This window comes from Nematolebias whitei, chromosome 2 (assembly GCF_014905685.2).
Source record: "Nematolebias whitei isolate Nwh7 chromosome 2, NemWhi1, whole genome shotgun sequence".
NCBI classification, from domain to species: Eukaryota; Metazoa; Chordata; class Actinopteri; order Cyprinodontiformes; family Rivulidae; genus Nematolebias; species Nematolebias whitei.
This window is the reverse complement of record NC_056499.1, coordinates 622,593-647,384: the sequence shown is the minus strand read 5'-3', so window position 1 is coordinate 647,384 and position 24,792 is coordinate 622,593. Positions and strand designations below refer to the sequence as shown.

Sequence of the window (24,792 nt, the reverse complement as noted above, 5' to 3'; positions counted from 1 at the left end):
TCTGTGGGAAGGGAAAAGTGTGGCAGAAAACGCTGCACAACGAGAAGAGGTGACCGGACCCTGAGGAGGATTGTGGAGAAGGGCCGATTCCAGACCTTGGGGGACCTGCGGAAGCAGTGGACTGAGTCTGGAGTAGAAACATCCAGAGCCACCGTGCACAGGTGTGTGCAGGAAATGGGCTACAGGTGCCGCGTTCCCCAGGTCAAGCCACTTTTGAACCAGAAACAGCGGCAGAAGTGCCTGACCTGGGCTACAGAGAAGCAGCACTGGACTGTTGCTCAGTGGTCCAAAGTACTTTTTTCGGATAAAAGCAAATTTTGCATGTCATTCGGAAATCAAGGTGCCAGAGTCTAGAGGAAGACTGGGGAGAAGGAAATGCCAAAATGCCAGAAGTCCAGTGTAAAGCACCCACAGTCAGTGATGGTCTGGGGTGCCATGTCATGTTTTATCAAGGGCAGGGTCAATACAGCTAGCTATCAGGAGATTTTGGAGCACTTCATGCTTCCATCTGCTGAAAAGCTTTATGGAGATGAAAATTTCATTTTTCAGCACGATCTGGCACCTGCTCACAGTGCCAAAACCACTGGTAAATGGTTTACTGACCATGGTATTACAGTGCGCAATTGGCCTGCCAACTCTCCTGACCTGAACCCCATAAGCCTGGTATCCACAGGTCTGGTTCTTGTTGTAGCCTGTTGTGTCCGGTTCTGGTGGGACCTCTATTTTTCTGTCTCCACATTGCCTATAGTTCCTGTTTAGTGGGCGGATTGTTCACCTCTAGTGGGCGGATTATTAATATCAATGCACCTTACCAGCTGGTGGCGGTAGTGCTACATTAAGCTCTTTTCTAAGCACCACTAACATGTATTAGAAGAAGAAGAGCTGGAAAACAACACACAACCAAAATGGATGACCTCGATGAACTTGAAGCAGAACCAGCCGCACAGCCTGTCCTGGTCTCTGTCCCGCAAGATGGAGAGCAGGGCCGAGGTGTCAGAGATGCTATGATGGAGTACCTCATGAGCTGTAACTTATCCTAATTCCACCCCTTAATCTTTTTTTACCTCCCCAGCCTTCCTTAGATACAAGTGAACGTTAAAGTGTTGATTTGAAAATAAACATGGATTAATAATTATTCTTGTTTTTTTAATGTACAGACATGCCTTATTATCAGGTTCGTGTAAAAATGGTAAAACAAACACTGCTGCTGTGCTTCTATCACATATGCTGCGTTTTTTAGCGGCTGTAGTTTTAGAAAAACTCTTTTACTCTTTAATTTTTGTTTTTAACAAAGAACCAAAACCTACAACAAGATCTTTATATTTGTTTATGCATATATACATTAATCTATTTTAATATTTATATATATATATATATATGTCTTCAGCCAGAGACTTCTTCAGATCCCTTGTAAGACAGACCTCTACAAGAGATCCTTCCTGCCCACAGCATCTAGAACAACTCTTTAATGAAACCAGGATGATGAGTTACAACATTTAATTTCCCTCTGGGATTAATAGTCTTTTTGTAATTTGATTTGTATACATGTATGTATGTATATATATATATAATATATATATATTACGTACATTACATAATAACCTACATTTGATTTGATATTTAACAACTCTTTCAGAGCTTATGTTTACCACGCAGCTATTTAAATTAAGCTGTTGCAAATTATCTTCATGATTGAAGTGCTGTTAAGTAATATTAAGTTAGTGCTCCTTTGTACCACAGTGAAAGTCGTGGAGAGAATTTTTGACCTTGGGCGAAAAGGACGCAGAAGTTGCTGGATCCACAAGATGGACATCATGGCCGAGGAGTTTGACATGCAATGACTGAAAACCTCCTGAATGAGGATGATTGTAAACGTAGATTACACAAGTCCTACACCTTTTTAACTCCACTGCAATGTTCCTTTACAACACATGGACATTCTGTATTATGGTTACGTTTTTCAGTACTCATTACAGATAAAACCAAAAAAAATACATAAATAAAAAAACTGGACTTTATTTGTAACTGAAGATGTATCACTTTTCATCCGAGGCTCTTTCTCAATTGAATGAAACGAGGAGTGTGATTCAAGTTATAAAGCTGTGGTGTGCCGTAAGCTTGTATTATGGAGACTGGTGCATGCAGATCAATCTCCAGCAAGCTTACAGAACACCACAGCTTTATAACTTTAATCCCATATTCCTTTTTTCATTGAATTGTGAGTGCTCCTCGGATGATTAGCGAAACGTCTTCAGTTTTAAAAAAAGTCCTGTGGTTTTGTTTTTATCTTTTTTGGGGGGGATTTGCCGTGTCAAGGATAACTGAGAATCTTCACCAGCATTGTTACAGGTAAAAAACAATTACTTCACTTATCTACACTATTGACGTAAAAAAACACTGTAAGCACTTCACTTTTGATGATCAGATGGAAGCTCAAGACTTGAAAATTTATTTTTTTTAATTTTATTTAGCCTTTATTTATACAGGTTAGTCTCATTGAGCCACGAGAACTCATTTTCAAGAGAGACCTGTTTAGGGAGCGCATGGTGGGGGTTGAGGGCCTTGCTCATGGGCCCAGAGTGGGGCGAATGAGGGTGGGGGCAAGTGTGGGTGTTTCACCTACCCCACCCACAATTTTGATGTTGTCGGGGCCCGGGCGTGAACCGGCGATCTTCGGATCACAAGCCCACCTCTCTAACCTCTGCGCCACCACTCCCCCAAAATGTTTCTTTTATTAGAAATAAAGACCTGTACAAAAAAACCAATTATACACTAATTAAATATGCAAACTTAACAAGCTACATGTTTGGCTATTTGTGGGCTTACCTTGCAGGATCTACATTTCTATAGATCAACTATGATCTACTCTAAATATTTTTAAACATGTCTGTTTGCCATGGAACGGGCAATGGATTCCAGCACCCCAAGGAGTGCCTGACTGAAAGCAGCACTCTGTTCAGCCTCCTGCCTTCGCTGTGCTGCTTCCTCTCTGCGAACATCTGCTTCCTCTCTCCTCAAGGCCATCTCCTCCCTCCTAATTGCCTTCTCCTGCTTCTTCGCTGCTGCAGCTTCTTCTTGCCTTGCTTTTTTGGCATCCTCACAAATAAAATGGAAGTGTTCCTCTCTCTGCTTCCGGTTCATCTCCTCTTGTTCTGTATGCGCAGAAACAAAGCTCTCTGCTGCACTTGTTGATCTGCGCTTTCTATTGCCTAGGAATAACACACAAGAAAATGTCTGTTAGATGATGAAGTACAGGTAGAGTTTTTAAATAAATTATTTACATTAAAGTTCCTGCTAATTTCAAAAGGTGTTTGTTCACAAGATCAGAAATGATTCTGTTCATAAAGCAGTCTAGTACTTTAATGATAGTAAGCAGGTGGGCATCAATAAACTTCTTGGTTCTTCGCTCGGTTTGAGGCACAGAATGGCACACCTGCACAAAAAGCCACCCCCCCCTCCTGGAGACCAGGTGATCACACTGTCCCCGGACAAGGTGAGGAGAGCATTCAGCAAGACCAACGCTCGGAAAGCTCCTGGTCCCGACAACATACCTGGTCGCGTGCTGAAGGACTGCGCTGGCGAATTAGCAGAGGTGTACTCTGACATCTTCAACACCTCACTGAGCCAGGCTGTGGTCCCCACGTGCTTCAAAACCACCACCATAATCCCTGTCCCCAAGAAAACGTCTCCCTCCTGCTTCAACGACTACCGCCCGGTTGCACTCACTTCCATCCTCATGAAGTGCTTCGAGCGACTAGTCATGCAACACATTAGGTCCTCCCTCCCCCCCTCCCTGGACCCCTACCAGTTTGCATATCGGTCAAACCGCTCGACTGATGATGCCGTCGCCACTGCTCTTCATTCAGCCCTCACACATTTGGACAAGAAAGACACCTATGTCAGAATGCTCTTCATCGACTTCAGTTCTGCATTCAACACAATCATTCCACAACAACTCATCTGGAAACTGGACAGTCTGGGTCTGAACACATCACTGTGCAACTGGCTGCTTGACTTCCTTACCGGAAGACCACAGGCAGTACGGGTTGGCAGCAACACATCCAGCATCATCACTCTGAACACGGGGGCCCCACAAGGATGTGTGCTGAGCCCCCTTCTGTTCACTCTACTAACCTACGACTGCTCTCCATCACACCCCTCCAACCTCTTCATCAAGTTTGCGGACGACACGACTGTGGTAGGCCTCATCAGCAACAACGATGAGTCACTCTACAGGAGCGAGGTGAGCCGGCTGGTCTCCTGGTGCAAACGCAACAATCTCTTGCTGAACACAGAGAAGACCAAGGAGATTGTTGTGGACTTCAGGAGAACTCAGACAAAACATGCTCCACTATCCATCAACGGTGTTGTTGTGGAAAGGGTGAGCAGCACCAAGTTCCTGGGTGTGCACATCTCTGAGGACCTCTCCTGGACCATCAACACAGCAGCAGTGGCCAAAAAGGCTCACCAACGGCTCTACTTCCTCCGCAAGCTGAGAAGAGCGAGAGCCCCCACCCCCATCATGACAACCTTCTACAGGGGGGCCATCGAGAGCATCCTGATGAGCTGCTCCACTGTGTGGTACGGGGCCTGCACAGCATCCTGCCGCAAATCCCTCCAGCGGATCGTGAGGACAGCTGAGAAGATCATTGGCACCTCTCTCCCCTGCCTTCAGGACCTCCACAGCTCTCGCCTCAGAAGTAAAGCCCTCTGCTGGGTGGGAGATCTTGACCACCCGCTACACTGCTTCTTCAACCTGCTGCCATTAGGGCGGAGACTGCGTAGCCTCAGTTCTAGGACCAGCAGACTGTGGAACAGCTTCGTCCATCAGGCCATGAGGATGCTGAACTCTCTGCCTGCCCCCCCTCAGCCCCCTCCCCCCCCTCTGCCCCCCTGCCCACACTAACTCAGCTTCCTGCCCCCCCCCCCCCCCACCCCCCACCCCTTCAAAACTGCTCTGGGACATTTATTTAGTTTTACGAATAGTTCATGAATCGGTCACTTTAACAGCCTACAAGCTCACTCTACTGTTTATTGCATTATATTTTGCACTACTGTTATGATCAACTCGTCCTGTTTATTCTGGTAATTCTGGTAATTCTGGTATTGTCATTTCCACTTAATCACCTCATCAGTACATAACTGTGACTCTATATAGAACCGGTATGCACACCTTCACTTTACTAAGTTTCTCAGGTTTATACTTTATATTGCACTATTGTTTACTCTGGCCTTGCACATCCATTATCTACCTCTCATCATGTTATTGTCTTCAGTCAGCGTCCCTTTGTCTCCTGTTAGTCACTATTGAGCACGTTGCATCAGAGGTCCTGCTGCTGTTCACTTTTATATTTTTTATATAACTAGTTGTGTTAGTTTATTTTTGCTAATGTTGTTGTTTGCTGCAATTTGAGTAGGAGTGTAACGCAATTTCTATGTATGTCCTGTACATATGCAGAATTGACAATAAAAATCAATCAATCAATCAATCAATCAAACTGCATGTAGTCATTTACAACGGTTTGTGCTAATTTAGAAAAAGAACAGAGCATCGTTAATCTGAACAAAAATCACTACACCCTGTATAATTTCAATAATAAACTTCATAAATGAAAGTTTAAGTAATAAATGAATAACTAAATTTAACATTTATCCATTACAACTGAATAAACAAGTAGTTTGAATACATGCAAGGTGTTTTACAACAAAAACAAAACAACATTCATATCAACATGATCAATGTGATGTTAAACACGATTGTTGCTTCTTACCTAGTAACGGGTGCTGTTTGGTGCCGCTCTGCTGCGTGTTACCCGGTGGCGTGCATGTGCCCGGTGGCGTAGATGTACTCGGTCGCGTAGATGTACTCGGTGGCGTAGATGTACTTGGAGCTGGTGTGGTCGGGAAGGGTCAGAAGCGGGGAGGACTGGACAGTCAAAAGCAGAATCTGGCGAACCTTCATCTTCAGTGGGACTTTCTGCATCAAAATAAGAGTGGAAAAACAGCAACAGAGTACAGTTAGCAATGATGCTAACTAATGACGACTTAACCGTGCCAGCCTCGTTTGTTCAGAGTACTTCCAGAAAACGCAAAGAAACGGTTGCATGAGGAAAAAGAAATATGCTTAAAGTAAATAAAATACACTCACCATCAGCTATAGATTCCAGAAGAGCAGTGGCCGTGTCTAGGCCACTCTCCCTCCCTTTGTTGGCTGGGCGTTTGCGGTAAATGGCAACACCAGGCTCTTTGGATGCCACTAAGAGTCTTTCTTTTATCTCGATGGCCCTAAACAGAAAGTTCTGCGGTGACTCATTGCTGTCCTCTGTGATGTTCATGAGGCGGTTGTACAGGTCAGTTGAACTCTCCTCTTTGTAATGCCCCGAACGATTGTGCGCATTTGTGACAGGGTAAGGTCTGACTTGATCTCCAACATATCACACAGACTTAGGCCTGGACTCACTGCTTTGACCACAGCCTCAATAATTTCAGCTTCACTTTGGTTTTTCTTTACACCCATGTCAATCTGGTGAATGAGCTTGGAAAAATACAACTTGTCTCGTTGTCTCCTCTCCCCTTTTTGACCATTTATTTTAAATTGTCTCTTAATGGTCACCTCTGGTGGTGGGGTAACAACATTCGATGTCAGTGTAGCATTAGCTTGTGGTTAGCCATTTCTTCTTCAAGCTTTTCAGTTGAGTCTTTAAAACTTTGTTGGAGAGCTGCATACTGTTTTTGTAAGCTGGCCATTGCCTCTACATCCTGGCTGGTGCTAACTTCTGTTATCGGTGATTGCTGCAGGCCTTGTCGAGCCTTGTTAGCATAAGCTATTAGCTTTAACAAAAAAGTGTGTGCTACATCCTCTTCTTCCTTTTCAATAACATCCTCAACCTCCTCGCTTATTAATCGTCTTAGCATATGCTTTTTAGATGGCTTTACAGTTTCAGTTTTACCATCAGAATGCACATCCTGTAGTTGTTCATGCCCAAGTTGCACCAAAGCTTCACTTAGCTTGTCCTGTATAGCTGCTCTAGCGCCTCCGTTGTTATCTTTAAGCTTGAATTTCTTCACAAACTCACTGCCATCCACAGCATCGCTGAACCATCCTCTGCTACCAAATTTTGTTGCACTTTTTAAGAAATAGGAGGACGTCTGGTGATTTTCAGGTGGTTTTATTGACTCACCAAATGGCACACAGCTTTCACACCAACCCAACCAAGAGTTTCTTTTTTTTTCTTCTCTTTATATGCACTCACAAAAATTCAACTCACCACAAGTGCTGCCCTCGGGTGGCACAAAATTGTCACTACATACAAAGTGTAACCTTGAGGTTTTGGCTATCTCCAAGTTTAAATACTGACTAAAGATCAAACTATTGCTTATAAACCAAACATACTATAAAACAAACCTATTGAAGTCCATATTTCACAAACTAGCACTGAAATTTCACCTTTGCCACATGTATTTCAAGTACCATGTATTCATGTTCTGCATGCTAATAACATATTTATTAATATAATAATTTATTCAATTTGTACTGCACTTTACATTTTACAATCTCAAAGTGCTACAATATAAAATATCTAAAGAGAATAAAATGTGGACTAAAAAAGGACTAAAAAATATTAAAAGCTAAAAAAAAAACTGCAGGATTAAAATACTTTAAAACAATATAAAATATTTTAAATAAAAAGGTCTTCAGTCCTTTCTTGAAACTTTCTGTAGTCTGGGGTATCCTTAAATGATCAGGGAGATCGTTCCACAGACGAGGAGCAGCAGAGCAAAAGGCCCTGTCACCCATGGTGCACTGTTTTGTCCGGGGAGGGTGGAGCTTGTAGGAATTTGTGGAGCAGATATTTAATCAATCCTACAGAATCTCACTGGCTTTGATGCTCACAGCTGGTTTAGATCTTGATGACCAAAAAGGAAGAGTGGGGAAAATGTGAGGATTTTTCATAACTGATATTGTTGTCACAAAAATAAACAGTGATATGGAATGCTAAAAGTTCTTCCTTTTAGTCCTAGTATAACAATGACCTAGTATAAATATATGAAGTAATTTTTAAAGTGTTTAATATCTGATGATTATTCAAGATGTTTTAACACTTGATTGAGTGGTTTCAAATAACTTGTGGCACAGATTTATTTTTAAAAAAATTGTAAGCACGGTTTGCTGTGCTATCCACAAATCCTGGTATAAGCTCTACTGTGCAAAGAAAGAAGCCATTTGTGAAACCAAACTAGAAATGGTGCCATCTTTTCTGTGTTAAAGCTCACTTAACATTAAAGTGAAAAAATGTGTTGCGGTCAAACAAACCACTTCCTCCGTACTAAAGAGAAGATGGAAAATCTGGTTCGTTATTAGCACACAGTTTAAACTCCTGCCTCTCTGATGGTATGGGTTTCTATAAGTGCCTCTGGCATTGGCATAATCAATGCAAAAAAAGGTATATACAGGTTCTACAGGTTTGCTTCCATTCAGACATATTTTTCAGGTAAAGCCTTGTATGTTTCAGCAAGACCACCCTAAACTTCATACTGTATATCTTACAACAACATAGCTTCATAGTTAATTCATTCATTCAACCTTAATTTCTACAGGTTAACCCCATTGAGCCTCGGGGACTCATTTACAAGAGACCTGATTTCTTTAACAAAGAGTGATGACAACAGTGGACAACAACAACAATAGACAATCATAAAAGAACCATACAGATTTATTTTATTTTTTACAAATTAAAATAAAATGGCAACAAAAAGGACATCTAAAAAAGTTAAATCTGGTCCTCTGGACATTCAAAGAAAACAAAACAAAGCAAAACAACAAAAAAATGTAGAAACGTTTCGTCTCTCATCCGAGAGACTTCCTCAGTCTGAGGTGCTGTATTCAGCTCAGACTCTTAAATTTTTGAGCATGCATCAGGAAACAAAAAGGACAGTGAAAAGGAAAAAGTAGTGAAAAAAACAACTAGATTATAAAAAGTAAATTACCTTTTTATTGTATTTTTTTAATAATTTTTGTTTACATTTTCTGAAAATATACAATATTTTCTTGAAACATTTTGTCTGTTTATTATGTTTCATTGCTATTAAAATATAAGTTTGTGATTTGACTTGTAAATTTAAAAAAAAATTGTTGTTGATGTTGTTGTTTTCCCCTTCTAGAGTGTCAGAAGACCTGCAGGGCATCTTCTCAAGCCGTGCCCAAATCAGACGAGAACAGCTGGATCTGGAGAGGCAACTGAAGGCAAATGAGCTGCGCCAGCGCTACAGTGAGGAGGACTACCTGCAGGTCCAATATTTCTGTGCCAAAGAGAAGACGGACAAGGTAGTTGATGCATAACACCACATGGTCTGTTTTTCCATCATCCCTGCAGGAAAAAGAATGCTGAGTTGTCATTTCTCTCATATTCTACATTGGCTTAGCTTCTCTGTTTACATCAAGGTTCAAGGTTCTTTGTCATTTGTACCACATGTGGTACATGAGATGGAATGAAATTATGTACTCAGTGTTTCAGTTACATCCAACAATAGCAAAATTGTAAAATATATAAAGAAACAGTATACAAGGATCTAAGATATACACTCAACAACAACAATAATAATAATATGGTGTATTAAAGAGCAGCCTGATCATGAGTCTGTTGTGAGGAGATAGCTATGAATACAGAATTTGATGGGTAAGAAATCAGCAGCCCAACACTACAGGATACAGACACTGTTCATCAGTTCCAGGCTCTTTGGGCTGTTTGAATGCCAGTGTTGGTCCTAGTTGTACAAATCACTTGACTTACAAATAGGGGTGCACTGATTGCAGTTTTCTGTCCGATCACCGATTTCTAAAATGTCTGACCTGCCGATTCCGATTTTGTTTTTATAAGCGACACTGTTGAGTGTTATAAAATCACAATGCACCTTCAATTTTCCAATCTTATTTTATTGAAAAACATACCCTTAAACAATATCATAGAAACAATACAACTTTGTTTTAACTGGCCATACGGTAGTGCTCTGAAATATAAATGAAGTTCAGACAATTGTTGTTAAAACAAAAAAAAAATAATCTGTTTAAACGGTTTCTCATGCAAGTATTGAATTAAGGAAATCGGGGCCGATAAATCGGCCGGCTGATTTATCGGTGCACCCCTACTTACAAAGGGGATTTTTTTTTTTATCATTTAATGCCAAGCTTTGTTGAATAGTCCACTGTAAACCAACTAAGAAGGAATGGAGTGTTCCATTTTTAATCTTTCATAGAAAACGCCAACTGATCACAAGACAAAATGTTTCAGCATAAAAAAATCTCTCCTCACTGTGTTTCAGCTTACAGTTACAACTACTTTGATTGCATACACTCTCCATTCATGATATAATTCAAATTATCTATAATCGGGAGTCGACATAAGAGGTTTCCATTTCCAAAGACAACCTATTTTTGTCTCAGACTACCATATCTTGCCTCGAGCTTGCCCGGTGGACAACCAAGTGAAATAGACATGTATTGAAGTTCTCCATTGCCACAAAGGATTTCTGTCACTTTGCATGTCTAAAAATGAAAGGGCTTTTTAAAGCCTCCTATCTGATCTGGATTAATCTGGATCTGATTTTCCTTAGAGAACTTTACTAATTGGTTTTTCTATGTGAATGTTCTTGTAAAGTGCCCTGAGACAACTTTGTTGTGATTTGTCTCTATATAAATAAACTGAATTGAATTTATCTAATGTTGATACAGGTATTAAACCGACGCTGCTTTCAACAAATAAAGAGAACTAGAATTACAGTTTTTTTCAGAGCAGTGCAGGGCAGGTTGTGCCTTCTAGTTCATGGCAGGGTGGGTGGGTGGGTGAGAAGAGACTGCTTTAGTTATAATTAATCCACTAGGAATGTGCGATATGGCATAAAATTCATATCACTATATGTATTGTGAAGGGTGGCGATAACGATATATATCACGATATGTTTTTGATATAAAACTTGCAATAGGAATGAAAAAAAAACAGGGTGTCCTTTTGCCATCATTTATTTTGAATTAAAAAATTTCACTACTAGGTCCACAGTTTTTAAATAATAAACAAAATCAAGTATTAAGCTTTTTTCTTGTAGTGCAAAACAGCACAAAATATATTAAATGTAGTTTTAGCCATATGTTTTAAACAAAATAATATGTTCTGATGCATGCTCAATAATCCAGGTAGAAAAATCTAAAAAAGTTAAATCTGGTCCTCTGGACATTCAAAAAAACAAAACAAAGCAAAACAACAAAAAATGTAGAAACGTTTCGTCTCTCGTCCGAGAGACTTCCTCAGTCTGAGGTGCTGTATTCAGGTCAGTCTCTTAAATAGCACCTTCTCAGAGTGGATCAACCAGTTTTGCTGCTGACAACCAAAACCAGCTGATCACATGCTCAAGAAGGACCATCAGCCTAACAATAGGTCATTAGCACCTGATGGCTGTTTACTGTTCACAGAGGGCTGAGTGATACTAGCAATCACAGCATTGTAAGAGGGGGACAGTTGAACACGTAGGCCTCCACCCCTGTTTAATGATGGACGGTTTCTTTTCACAAAGATGGCCTCCTTTACTCCTCTCTCAAACCCTCGTTCCTCTCTGTCCAGGATGTGAACATCTTCATCCCTGAAAGAGTGACCGCTGGCCTGGAGATGAGTGTAGACCTCAGAATCCTGGCCTGATGATGTTGATCTTCTGTGCTGGGCCATCCTTTTGGCCAGTGGCTGTTTAGTTTCCCCGATGTAAGACTGATCACCCTCCTGACACTGAACAGCATACACAACATTACTCTGTTTGTGCCGGGGGACTGGATCTTTGGGATGAACCAGTCTTTAATGTATTTTGGGGTTTAAAAGCCACTGGGACGTTATGTTTAGAAAATAAACGTCTCAGTTTCTCTGATACTCCCTCAACATATGGAAACTGTTAAGAGTTAACAACAAAATAATATGTTGTTAACTCTTAACAGTTTCCAGTCTTCACTTAAGAAATGAACAGCAACAGAGCAGCAACTGAAAACACTTAACCCTCCAACTCTCTAGTGGGCGACTCCTTCCGCTTTAATGGAGAGCTGACACAAAATGAGTCCATGGCTTTGACCAGAGGGTCTTGCAGTAAAATCACACAACACAGCGTTCTTTCACATATCAGAGAGCAGGTTTCTCTAAAGATGACCAATGCTTACTTTAACTTTCGATGAACACAGCGTTTTTGTGCATTCGTCAGAATAAGGCAACACTATGGCAAGCCGGCTGTAGTTAGCTTGTAGCTTCGCTACTTAGCTCTCAAAGAAAAAACTTTAACACCACAGTTTTCAACTCAAGAAAATTAATGATTATATCTGACAACTCTAATTTTGCATCAGACACAGCATTACTGCGGTTAGCCGGTAGAAGACAGATCTCTATCGTAGGCTAAATTTCTATCGTTTCTACCGTGTACTGTATATATCGCGCATTCCTACAAACCACCTTTTTCTGGTTGAGGACCATGACCTCAGATTTGGAGGTGCTGATTCTCATCCCAGCCGTTTCACACTCTGCTGCGAACTGCTCCAGTGAGAGCTGAAGATCACAGCACAATGACGCCAACAGGACCACATCATCTGCAAAGAGCAGAGATGGAATCCTGAGGCCACCAAACTGAAAACCCTCTGGCTGCACCGAGAAATTCTGTCCATAAAAGTTGTGAACAAAATCTTGACAACTTGCAGCCCTGGCAGAGTCCAACTCCCACCCTGAAGGGGTTTGACTTACTGCTGGCAATGCAATCCAAGCACTCACACCGCTTGTATAGGGACTGAACAGCCCGTAGCAACAGGCCCCTAATCCCATACTCAGGGAGCACCTCCCACAGTGTACCCCGAGGAACATGGTCGAATGCCTTCTCCAAATCCACATAACACATGTAGACAGGATGGGCAAACTCCCATGACCCCTCAAGGACCCTAGTGAGGGTAAAGAGCTTATCCAGTGTTCCACGGCCAGGACGGAACCCACATTGTTCCTCCTGGATCTGAGGTTCTACCAACGTTTGGTCTCGCTTCTCCAGTACCCCTGAATAGACCTTACCAGGGAGGCTGAGGAGAGTCAAGTCAAGTCAACTTTGTTTATAGAGCACATTTAAAACAGAACCTGTTATCAAAGTGCTTAACAACAACAATCAATGAGTAAATTAAAGAGAAAAATATATAAACATATATATACAATACACTAATAATGATAATAACTGAAGAATTAATAAAAAGCATTTAAAACATAAGGTCACGGATTAAAAAACACTAGAACAATTTACACTGTGTGAAATGCCTGAGAAAACAGATGTGTTTTTAGCAGGGATTTGAAGTGAGGAAGGGAGGTCACCTGCCTGATGTTGGGGGGCAGGTTGTTCCAGAGTTTGGGGCCCATGACTGAAAAAGCCCGATCTCCTCTGAGCTTCAGTCTTGTTTTTGGAACAGCCAAAAGCAGCTGATCAGATGATCTCAGGGCCCGAGAGGGAACGTAAGGTTCCAGAAGCTGAGAGAGGTAAAGGGATGCGAGGCCATTTAAGCATTTGAAGGTCAACAGAAGAATTTTAAAGACTATCCTCGTAGGAACAGGGAGCCAATGAAGGGAGGACAGAACTGGAGTAATATGTTCAGACCTACGAGTTCCGGTTAAAAGCCGAGCAGCAGCATTCTGGACGAGCTGAAGGCGTGAGATGGAGGCCTGGCTGATCCCAGCATACAGTGCGTTGCAATAGTCCAATCGGGTCGTGACAAAGGCGTGGACTAGTTTCTCAAGGTCAGGTCTGGACAACACTGGCTTGAGTTTAGCTACCTGTCTGAGTTGGAAGAAGCTTTTCTGCAGAACAGAGTTGATTTGTTTGTCAAACTTGAAGTCAGAGTCTAAAACCATCCCGAGATTTTTACCAGACTGCTTCAGATATGGCTGAAGAGAGTCCAGGTTGACAGGATCAGTGGTGGCAGTTGAGCTAGGGCTAAAAACAATGACTTTGGTCTTGTCATTTGTAAAACTTAAGAAATTTGAAGCCATCCAGGCCCTAATGTCATCCAGACATTTTAACAGAGGGTGAATGGAGCAAACACTTGCTGGTTTCACAGGCAGGTAGATCTGGCAGTCATCAGCATAGCAATGGAATGAAAGACCGTGTTTCCTCAGGATGGACCCCAGTGGGAGCAAATAAAGTGAGAACAGAAGGGGTCCAAAAATCGAACCCTGTGGGACCCCACATGAAAGAGGTAATGAGGCGGATACATTACCAACCTTGACACAGGAACTCCTGCCACTCAGGTATGAGCGGAACCATTCTAATGCAGCACCTGTGATCCCAACCCACTGTTCCGGCCGTGATATGAGGATACTGTGGTCAACAGTATCAAAAGCAGCAGTAAGGTCCAGGAGCACAAGTACCACAAATTGACCAGAATTGTTTGAGATCATAATGTCGTTACAAACCCTTACTAATGCTGTTTCAGTGCTGTGGAGTTGCTTAAAACCAGATTGAACAATTTCGAAGATTCTGTTCTCATTCAAAAACTTGTTTAATTGAATGAAAACTATTTTCTCCAGGATTTTGGACAGGAAGGGAAGTTTTGAGATTGGTCTGAAATTTGAGCAAGTCGAAGGGTCAAGTCCAGGTTTCTTAATTAACGGATGAACTACTGCATGTTTGAAAACATCGGGAACCACACTTGTCACAATACTACTATTTATAATGGTAAGAACAGAGGGTCCAATCGTGGGTAGAACTTGTTTGAAAAACGACGCAGGAATGGGGTCTGCGGGGGAACCAGAGGATTTCATCTGATCAACGACTTTGTTTAGAAATGGGTTCAAACTGTTTGAAGACAGCTGAGCAAGGGACAAAGACAGAGGGGTCAGTTGTGGACTGGGGGATGGATGACCTAATCAACTCTACCTTATCAGCAAAGTATCTGGTAAAGTTGTTGCAGATGTCAACGGAGGCCTCCATGCTGGCAGACCGAGGCACGTTTAAAATGGAATTTACGGTATTAAAAAGAACACGGGATTATGACTGCTTGAAGCAATGGTTTGGGAGAAGTATTTGTTCTTTTCAGATTTAACGATGCTCTGATAATCTTTCAAACACGTTTTTAACATAATAAAAGAAACCTGTAATTTGTCCTTTTTCCACTTGCGTTCAGCTCTCCTGCATAGACGTTTGGCCGCTCGAGTGGTCGCGTTCAACCAGGGGTGTGGTGCCCGCTTTGGTTGCCTGATTTTTAGCGGGGCCACGAGGTCTAATATCTTAGAGCAGGTCGCATCATGCCTACTGAGCAGCTCCTGCGTACTAATACAGGCAGAGGTTTCAGGGACTGAAGCAACATCAGTGATGAATGCAGAGGAAAAAATTGCAGCGGTTGAAGAGTTAAATATCCAACAACTCTTGGCTGGAGCGGGGGATTTAGACTCATGAATAACAGAGGTTTGGAATGAAATGGGTTTGTGAACTAAAACAATAGCATCCCCAATTTCCATATTAACAACAGATAAACCGTGAGTCAGAACTAAATCAAGTGTATGGCCCTGTTAATGAGTGGGACCAACAACATTTTGCACAAGGTTGAGAGATTGTATCAGATTTAGAAACTCCTGCACCAAAGGCTTGTCAGGACAGCAAATGTGCACATTGAAGTCTCCCAGAATCAAGACCCTGTCATAATTGAGCAGTATTCCAGTCAGAAAGTCAGAAAATTCACTTTTAAAGTTTTTGTTGTATGAGGGTGGTATGTAGATCAGGCTGCACAGTGTTGGGTTGGAGCGGCCCAGCTCAAAATACAGCAGTTCAAAACTCTGAAAAGCTACAGCCTGTAGCTTTCTGCAGTTCCAGAGCTTTTTAAAAATTGTTAATAATCCACCACCCTTACCAGAAGTCCTTGGAGCATTAAAAAAGGCTCAATCCGCCGGCAAAATTTCAGAAAAAACACTTAACTCACCAGGGACGAGCCAGGTCTCTGTAAAAAACATGAAGTCCAGTCCATTGGAGCAGAAATAATCGTTTAAGATAAAAGTTTTATTTGCCAGTGACCTCACATTCAGCAGAGCAATCTTTGTAGAACCAGTAGATGAAGGTAAAGCTGTGCTCGGAGCACAGATCAGCTGTTTCAGACTTCTGGAGTTTGAACCGCGCCTCCAAGGACCAGAGACGTCGCAGCTGTGCGTGCGCCCGCGACGCGAGCCAGGTTCGACTACGGGGATCAGGCAGGACCCAGCAGGATCAGCGAAGCACCCGGACAGGCGAATATCCAGCAGATGGTCGGCAGAAGTTGATGCAGCAGAAGGACCTGAGTAGGTTCCTCTGGAGACGGCCAAAACCACCGCAGCCGCGCGCACGCCCGCTGCGAGTACCAGGCCGGGGCACCTGGAGCGAGCTGGAGTTGAGTGGGTCAGCGAAGCATCCGGATGGACAGTTTAATGTCTGATGGTCAGTAGCGGATGACGAAGCAGCAGAGAGCTTGAAGCTGGCTTTAATCCTCACGAGACGGCCGGCACGTCTCCCACGGCACCTGGAGCGATGTTTTCGGGTGGGCAGAAACGTTGCGCGCTTCAGGTAAACCGGGACATCAACAAGCGGAGGGGGTGGGGGTCCAGAGCCCCGATCAAAGTGGTCGAACAAGGCGGGGTTTGCAGCAGATAAATGTATTTTTAAAAGTTGTTGGCGATCATAAACAAGCAGTGCGTTTATGTCACGGAAGAAAAATGACAAAAACAGAAATCAAAACAGACAGAGGTGAACGGCAAGCCACCAGCACCGGCGCCATCTTCCCGGAAGTCCCCCAGTGATGCCCCTATAATTGGAGCACACCCTCCATTCTCTGTTTTTGAAGAGTGAAACTACCACCCCAGTCTGCCAATCTAATGGCACTGTCCCTTCTTCATCATACACCAAAGTTAGTCATGGAGTTCCTTGAGGTTCAGTGCTTGAACCAATACTCTTTACCTTGTATATGCTTCCATTAGGCAATATTAAACAGCAAGGGATACATTTTCATTAATATGCTGATGATGATAAATGGACTGTACTTATACAGCTCCTTACTATCTTATTTCAAGATACTCAAAGCGCTTTACACTACAATCTGTGCCTCATTTACCCATTCATACAGTGCTCTACTAGATCTCTACAAAGCTAATTGAACAATTCATTCTAAAGAGACTAATCGGTGCTTTTTAGATCACATTCATACACTGATGGGACACACATCAAAGGCTATGAGGGGTTCAGTGTCTTACCCAGAGAGACTTCGACATGTGACTGCTGGTGGATTCGAACCCCCAACTCTCGCATTGGAAGACGACTGCTCTAACCACTCAGCCACAGCCGCTCCAGTTATGACTGTCCATGAATCAAATGAGCTTCTTAGACTACAAGCATGTCTTGAAGACAAAAACTTGAATGACCCTAAATGTTCTGCTTGTGAATATAGATTTTCAATCAACCTTTATTTCTACAGGTAAATCCCATTGATTCTCGAGGACTCATTTACAAGAGGGACCTGATTTCAACAAAGAAAGATGACAACAATGGACAACAGCAACAACAATAAGCAGTTATAAAAACTCATACTACAGTTTTTTTTTAGTTTTTTTTTATTTATTTTTTTAACAAATAGGATGGCTAAAAGGAAAAAGGTAACAAAACAAAAAAACAGCTAGATTCCAAGACAAATGTAGAAAACTAAAAACAGGAACATGTCTGCATTGGTCCCTGCCAGGAGTCCAACAGATTCTTAAAGACACTTAGAGAGGTCAAAGGTCGAGAGCTTCAAATCTTTTTGTAATCTTTTTGTATTTTGGTTTTAGTTTATGGACCTGATCATCTGACGAATACATTTTTCAGTCGTTCTCCCTCCTTGGATGACATTAATCTGGCCTCGAGCTCCAATGTAAAAAATCTTGGTGTTATTTTTGATCAGGACATGTCTTTTATCCCCCACATTAAAAACGTTCCTAGAACCACCTTCTTCCACCTGCGTAATATCACTAAAATTAGAAACATCTGATCTAAAAATGATGCCAAAAAACTGGTCCATACATTTGTCACGTCTAGACTGGACAATAGACCTTTTTCACGCTTCCGGGTTTTAAAGCGGATCTGGTGTTAAAAACTTCCGGTGGCTGTAGCGTTAGCATTAGACTGTGAGGAAAATGGCTCAGTCTCGGCGCGGTTTCTTTTGTTCAGTTGCTGGTTGTTCTTGTGGAGCAAGAAAACAACCATATCTGTCCTACCATGCTTTTCACGACGTACCCAGACCAAAAGAGGCAGTGGATCCAAGCGATCAGAAGAGATGAGGGTCCCAACTTCTGCATAAAGCCAGGGAGCACTTGTATGTAACCTGCATTTCACTCAGGAGGATTTTGTCTGTGGATCCACCACCAGCTGCTTTAAAGGTTGAGCTGTTTCTTTCTCTTCACCTGGAATCATTTCATCACACCAGCTAAGAGTCTGTTTTTAGAGAACTCAGAAACAGCAGCTTGTCCTCTCACAGAAAGCTAGCCAGGCTGAAGCTGCTACTGGAGTCCACGTGAAACTCACTTCACCTGGTGCCACATCCACCCACAGGTAAATATCACATTAAGATGCTACATTATAAACTTGTCATGTAAGTCATGGAGAGATCAAGTTACATGCACGGACTCACAAAATGTATTGATCTTCACAGAAATAATGTCAACAATAATAATAATACTAATGTCATTTAGCTCAATAATTGAAACAATCTTGTTAATCGTATTTTATTTAGTGGTTTTACTGGTGCACTCCCAGCTGTCCTCATTCTGCTCAGTCCTGTGTTGGTGGACTCTCACTCCTGCTTGAGTCACCATAATTAGTCAGTGTCTTACCCGAGAGAAGATTGGCTGACTGAACTAAAGGCTGGGGCCAATTTCAACTATTTTTATATGTGAATGTGATGCCCATGTTTGTTTGTTTGTTTGTTTTGTAATTCTTAAATATTATTCATATTTATTTTTGTTTACTTAATTTCATATTTATGTTCCAGGTTGAAGGTGCAGTCCAGTCTCGTGTAGGTTCTGTTCCACTCGTGCATCGCAGCTTGTGGGTGAATTTCTGCTCGTGTGTTACCTTGAACCATCCTTTTGTCTTTTAGTTGACTGAACACTGGAAAGCCTCGGCCTTGGCTCAATATTTATTTTACGAATCACTATTGCCTCCATTAGAATAGGTTTTTAACTTAGTGTTAATAAAATGTGTATTGTATCTTGGAACAGTCTCCTGCTTACTTGTAGACAAACCCAAGTGTCTTTTCTGTATAAATTTTGTCCTTGGATGAAAGTCCTAAGGTCGTGTTGCAGTAAGTTTATAAAATAAAAATAACATCCATACCCAAGCTTTTACATATTGTTCTACTGTTATGGAATTAGTTATTTAAAGCTTTTGAATTATTTTAAACATTCTAAAATTAAAACACACTTGAGCAGCATACTGTACTGTTTTTTTTATTTAATTTGTGGATCGATTAAATTTTATTGAAAGGAACACAAGTGTAATTTACAATATCTAGTAAAAACAACAACAAAACCTTAACTATTTAACATTTTAACTGTACACTATAAACTGATAGTGGATTATAGATTTTTTTCCCAAATTATGCAGTTTTATTTTAAAGAAATTGGCACATTTATGTATTTTCCATGAGTAACAACTGTTTACAGTATTTACAGTGATTCAAACAGCTTGAGACTGAATATTAAAAATAAGAAGGAATAAAAGTGTGATTTGTACATTTTATGATTCTTACTGCATTGATATAAAAACATGGATGAAGGTGTTGAAGTAAAACATGTCAGCAGACTCCTCCTCCACACTTCTTCTGCAACACAGAAACAGCAGTAAGCCTTGGTTGTAGAAGCTGCACCTACACAGAACATCTGGACTGCTCCCTGGTTCTGGTCTCTCTTTCATAAGACGTTTCCAGTGACACTTGCAGAGACTGAAGATGTGAAGTGTGGACACAAAACACATGTTGGGAAGACTCCACCTGTACTTAGAAGTAAAGCACAATTTTAACATCAAGCATCATAACTTCTTATAACTAACATCTAGTACGTTTTCTTTCACAAATTGTAATAACAAACACATATCAGAATGTTAAAATATCATTTAAAAGTTTATACCACGTCTGTCTCAAATATTCCAAATAATTTAGCACTAAATTAGGCTTTATTACGATGTTTATGTACTTCATATGTTGTAGCTAACGGTTAGCTCACTAAGCAACGTCTTTTCTTACCTTGATAGCTGTGGATATATTCTTCATGGAAGAACTTGTATCCTTTCTCAGGGTTATTGGTTCAAGAATTCACCGCTGCGATTTCCTCCACATCAGTGAAAGAAAAGGTTGGCACTTCCATAAATTCGTAATAACAGGAAGTGACCCAGCACCATGAGACGCTACTTCCGGTTGTTGTGAAAAAGGTCTATTGCAATGGTTTATTATCTGGGTGTCCAAATACTTCTTTAAAACGTCTTCAGTTGATCCAAAATGCTGCTGCCAGAGTCTTAACTGGAGTTACTGGGAGAGATCATATCTCTCCAGTTTTAGCTTCTCTCCATTGGCTCCCTGTCAAATCCAGAATAGAATTCAAAATCTTACTTCTAACCTACAAAGCTCTCAACAACCTAGCTCCATCTTATATTACAGATCTTATTGTTCCATATTTTCCTAACAGAGCACTTCACTCTCAGACTGCAGGTTTACTTGTGGTTCCTAGAGTTTCCAAAAGCAGAATGGGAGGAAGATCTTTCAATTATCAGGCGTATTCTGTGTCCTTTAACTAAGGTCATGCACGCACTATACTGTGTACTTTTACTTAGGTCATGCACACAGTATACTGTGCACATTTACTATGGTCATTGTACACAGTGTTCTTGTACTAAGGTCATGCACACAGTATGTTAAGGGTTTAGTCGAGTTCCGCCACAGCTCTCCTCGTGTGGATGGATAATAAGCAAAACCACTCGGATATCCACTTAAGCGACTGTCGCTGTATTTATTGTTGAACTCCCAACGGCTCTTCTCCAACTGTTCATTTTCAAGTTAGCACAGCAGTACACGTAAATGTGCTTACCAAAATAAAAGTGTGAGCATTATCCAAAACACTTAAAACCACAACTCGCTCTTACTTTACTGGATTACAAATATAAGTAAACAAGGTTTCATACCTTAATAAAATTAATGATAAACATAACTTTATACATTCAGATACCAAACGGGCTCTATTTGAACTTTTTCAGTTTAAGCTTAGTGGCTGTTTTTTTAAATACATCAGCAACGCTACCTAGTTAAACTAGGAATAAGATTAGGTCTGTATTGCAGGAGTGAGCAGTGTTTCACAAAGCAGATGGTAATCTGCTTTATATATATATAATATATATAATATAATAATTTATATAATAATAATAATTTATATAATATAATAATTTATTACAACCAGGAAATTTGTTGGAATCGGTCCAAACGTTAAAACCCAGTCATTAAGAGCAGTCTGTAAAATCAAAGATTAAAAAGAGGTGACACAGTTTTAACAGTCAAAGGGAAAAGAAACGGTCTTAGCTGAGGCGGGTCATGGTCCTTTCGCCCTCGCACAGCGCTCCCAGGCGACCTTCAGGGATCTCCCGGCACTCCACCCAGAGTCCGGCGTCCCTCCATGGTCTTGACCTCACCCGGCGCTCATACCTCCTTGAGTCCAGCGTCCCATGGCGACCTCCAGCGATCTCCAACGCTCTCCAACGCTCAGTCCTCCGCCCTCGACACCAGACCCGGACGACTACACCCTCCTGTCGGGCACGATCCACCGTGCCAACCAGCTTAGCTAGTTTCCTGTGTCCGTCCTCGCCCCTATTTGCCTCTGCTCTAAATCCCCGTGCCGTCAGTCTTTGCCAAACTGCTGCTCTGCTGACTGGCTTGTCCCCGGCTGATGTCTCTCAGCGGTGGTTGTGTACCCAGCCATTGCGCTCCCTGGCCGACGCGCCTCCCGCCCCTCGGCGGTGGCTGCGCGTGTCCGCTGTTCCACCACTGTGTTGCCCCTCTCACACTAACACATTCTTTTTATCTCCCTATTCTTGGCTTCCATGTCATTATGGCTGATAGGGAACACTTGTGTGAGCTGTCAAATGTCTCTGGCTGCAACACAGGTGGCAGCCTAAGTTCAGTTCAGTTTATTTTTATAGTGCCAAATCACAACAAAGTTGTCTTAGGGCACTTTACAGGAACATTCATATACATAAAAGCCAATTAGTAAAGTTCTCTATCTAAGGAATCCAGCAGACAAGTTGAATCTTGGCTTCGTTGCAGTCTCCCATCCTGAGCAAGCACAGTGGAGACAGTGGAAAGGAAAAACTCTCTAAGGAAGAAACTTCCAGCAGAACCAGATTCTGGACAAGAGGCCATCTGCTTTGACCGGCTGGTTGAGAGGACAGGAAGGAGAGACAAACGAACACAGAATGGTAGGTCCAGGTATATGTCAAAAAATAAACAGAGCAGCAAGTTTAAACATGCAAATAAAAACACAAAAAGCCACATTATCCTGATGCATGCTCAATAATCCAGATAGAAAAATCTAAAAAAGTTAAATCTGGTCCTCTGGACATTCAAAATATATATATATATATATATATATATATTTAAGAGACTGAGCTGAATACAGCACCTCAGACTGAAGAAGTCTCTCGGACGAGAGACTAAACGTTTCTACATTTTTTTGTTGATTTGCTTTGTTTTGGGGTTTTTTTGAATGTCCAGTGGACCAGATTTAACTTTTTTAGAAAAAGCCACATTATTACAATGAAATTAAATAACTGTTTTCACTTAGACTGATGCAATATCCTGTTGTGCTGCATCTGTCTGATGTGTCTGATGCCCATTCTGCATCACAATACACCTTCAATCCTAGTCTCTGTTTTGTTTCCTTTAAAGCAAAGTTTTTGTCCATTGTGCCTTTAAGGTATCTGAATGTGTATTACTGTGTTCCAGTGTTCTTGAGTTGACTCAATAAAGTGCTGAGATAACTTACTAACCACAAAGCTCAAGTCTGGTCTGGTGCAAGTGGATAAGTAAATTAAACTCCCTACTTCTTCTCAGTATTTTCTTGGTTCCTTCATCTTTTCAATGCTTTTTGTGGTCAAGCTTTGACTCGCATGGTGTCTCTCTAGCCTTGCAATCTTGCATTTCAAACTTTTCAAGTAGTTTCCTCACATATCTCTCCTGTGACATTTTAGCTTCTCCATCTGTCTGTTCAAAATCTATTCCTAAGAAATGTTTTAGCTTTTGCAGGTCTTTCATTTTGAACCTTTTAGTGAGCATGTATTTTACTCTGTTTAGCACCTTTTCACAGTTGGCAACTATTATCAGGTCATCTACCCAAATGATTAAGATTACCTTTTCATTCTGTCTTTTCTTTGTGTACACACAGTTATCAGCAGGATCCTGTACAAAACCATTTTCAACCATACATGTGTGCAACATTGCATTCCAGTTTCTACCTGACTGCTTGGGTCCATACAGGGATTTCTGTAACATGTGCACCTATTTTTCATCACTTTGTCTTTTTCTGATGGCCTTCTGGCTGTTCCATGTAGATTTCAGTGTCTATTGGAGCATGCAAGTAGGCTCTTTTACATCCATTTGATGCAAGATGAGGTTCTCCTGTGCAGCCTTTTGCATATGAAGTGTCACACTTGTTATTTCGGTTGTGGGTGAGAATGTTTCCTCGTAGTAAATTCCTTGTTTTTGACTATATCCTTTGGCTACAAACCTTGCCTTGAACTTTTCTGTCCCATCACTGTCTGTTTTGAGTGTGTAGACCCATTTACCCCCGACTCTCCGTTTGCCTGGTGGCAGATGGGTAAGTTTGACGGTTTCATTCTCCTCCAGTGATTCCATCTCCTCGTCCATGGCTCTCTTCCACTGTTCTGCCTTGGATAATATTATGGCTTCCTGGTATGTTAAAGGAATATCACACACTCCATAACAGATGTCTTTACATGTCTGCAGTTCATCCTCCACATCATCTGTCTCATACTCTTGTAGGTATGCTTGTTTCCTTTTTGTTCTCTGTGGATTTTTCCTGATTGCAGTTTTGGTGGTCTCATTTGATTGTGTGCTTTTAGTCTGTTAAGGGGCAGGCTTTGTCAGTGATGTGTACAGATTTATTATTTGTGGCTTGTTTATCCCTTAATAATGTTCTCTGAATTTTCAGAGCTTTCCTACCATTATCTCCAGCTTCGTGCCTTATTAGCAAGAGGCTTTTATCATCCAGGACCTTAACTAACTCTGCATCACAGTCCGCATTTTTCCTTCTGTCTTCAGTTAGCCGTCCTTCATCATCGGTGTTGGGTATGAACAAGATGGTTTCTTTCATCTTGAATTTGTGCAGGATGGCGAGAAATCTTGTCTCCCATAAGTCGTATTTCTCCTCACATCCATCGAATAAAAGCGGGGATACAGAGATATTTGCTTCTCTGTTCCCCATTGGGTCGGAAGTACTAGCTTGCTATACTCCTTTTACTACTAAGCTAACCTCTAGCTCTAACATCCTGATGCATGCTCAATAATCCAGGTAGAAAAATCTAAAAAAGTTAAATCTGGTCCTCTGGACATTCAAAAAAACAAAACAAAGCAAAACAACAACAAAAATGTAGAAACGTTTCGTCTCTCATCCGAGAGACTTCCTCAGTCTGAGGTGCTGTATTCAGCTCAGTCTCTTAAATAGCACCTTCTCAGAGTGGATCAACCAGTTTTGC

At 41.5% G+C, this 24,792-nt stretch overlaps 1 protein-coding gene across 1 annotated transcript in view; it reads left to right on the top strand.

Annotated features, from left to right (window-relative positions):
• kif18a (kinesin family member 18A) overlaps nt 1–24,792 on the top strand; it is a 170,484-nt gene that overhangs the window by 76,459 nt on the left and 69,233 nt on the right. The window contains exon 9 of the mRNA XM_037689400.1: nt 9,163–9,325. Coding sequence (XP_037545328.1) covers nt 9,163–9,325 — 163 coding nt within the window. The remainder of the gene's footprint in view (nt 1–9,162; nt 9,326–24,792) is intronic.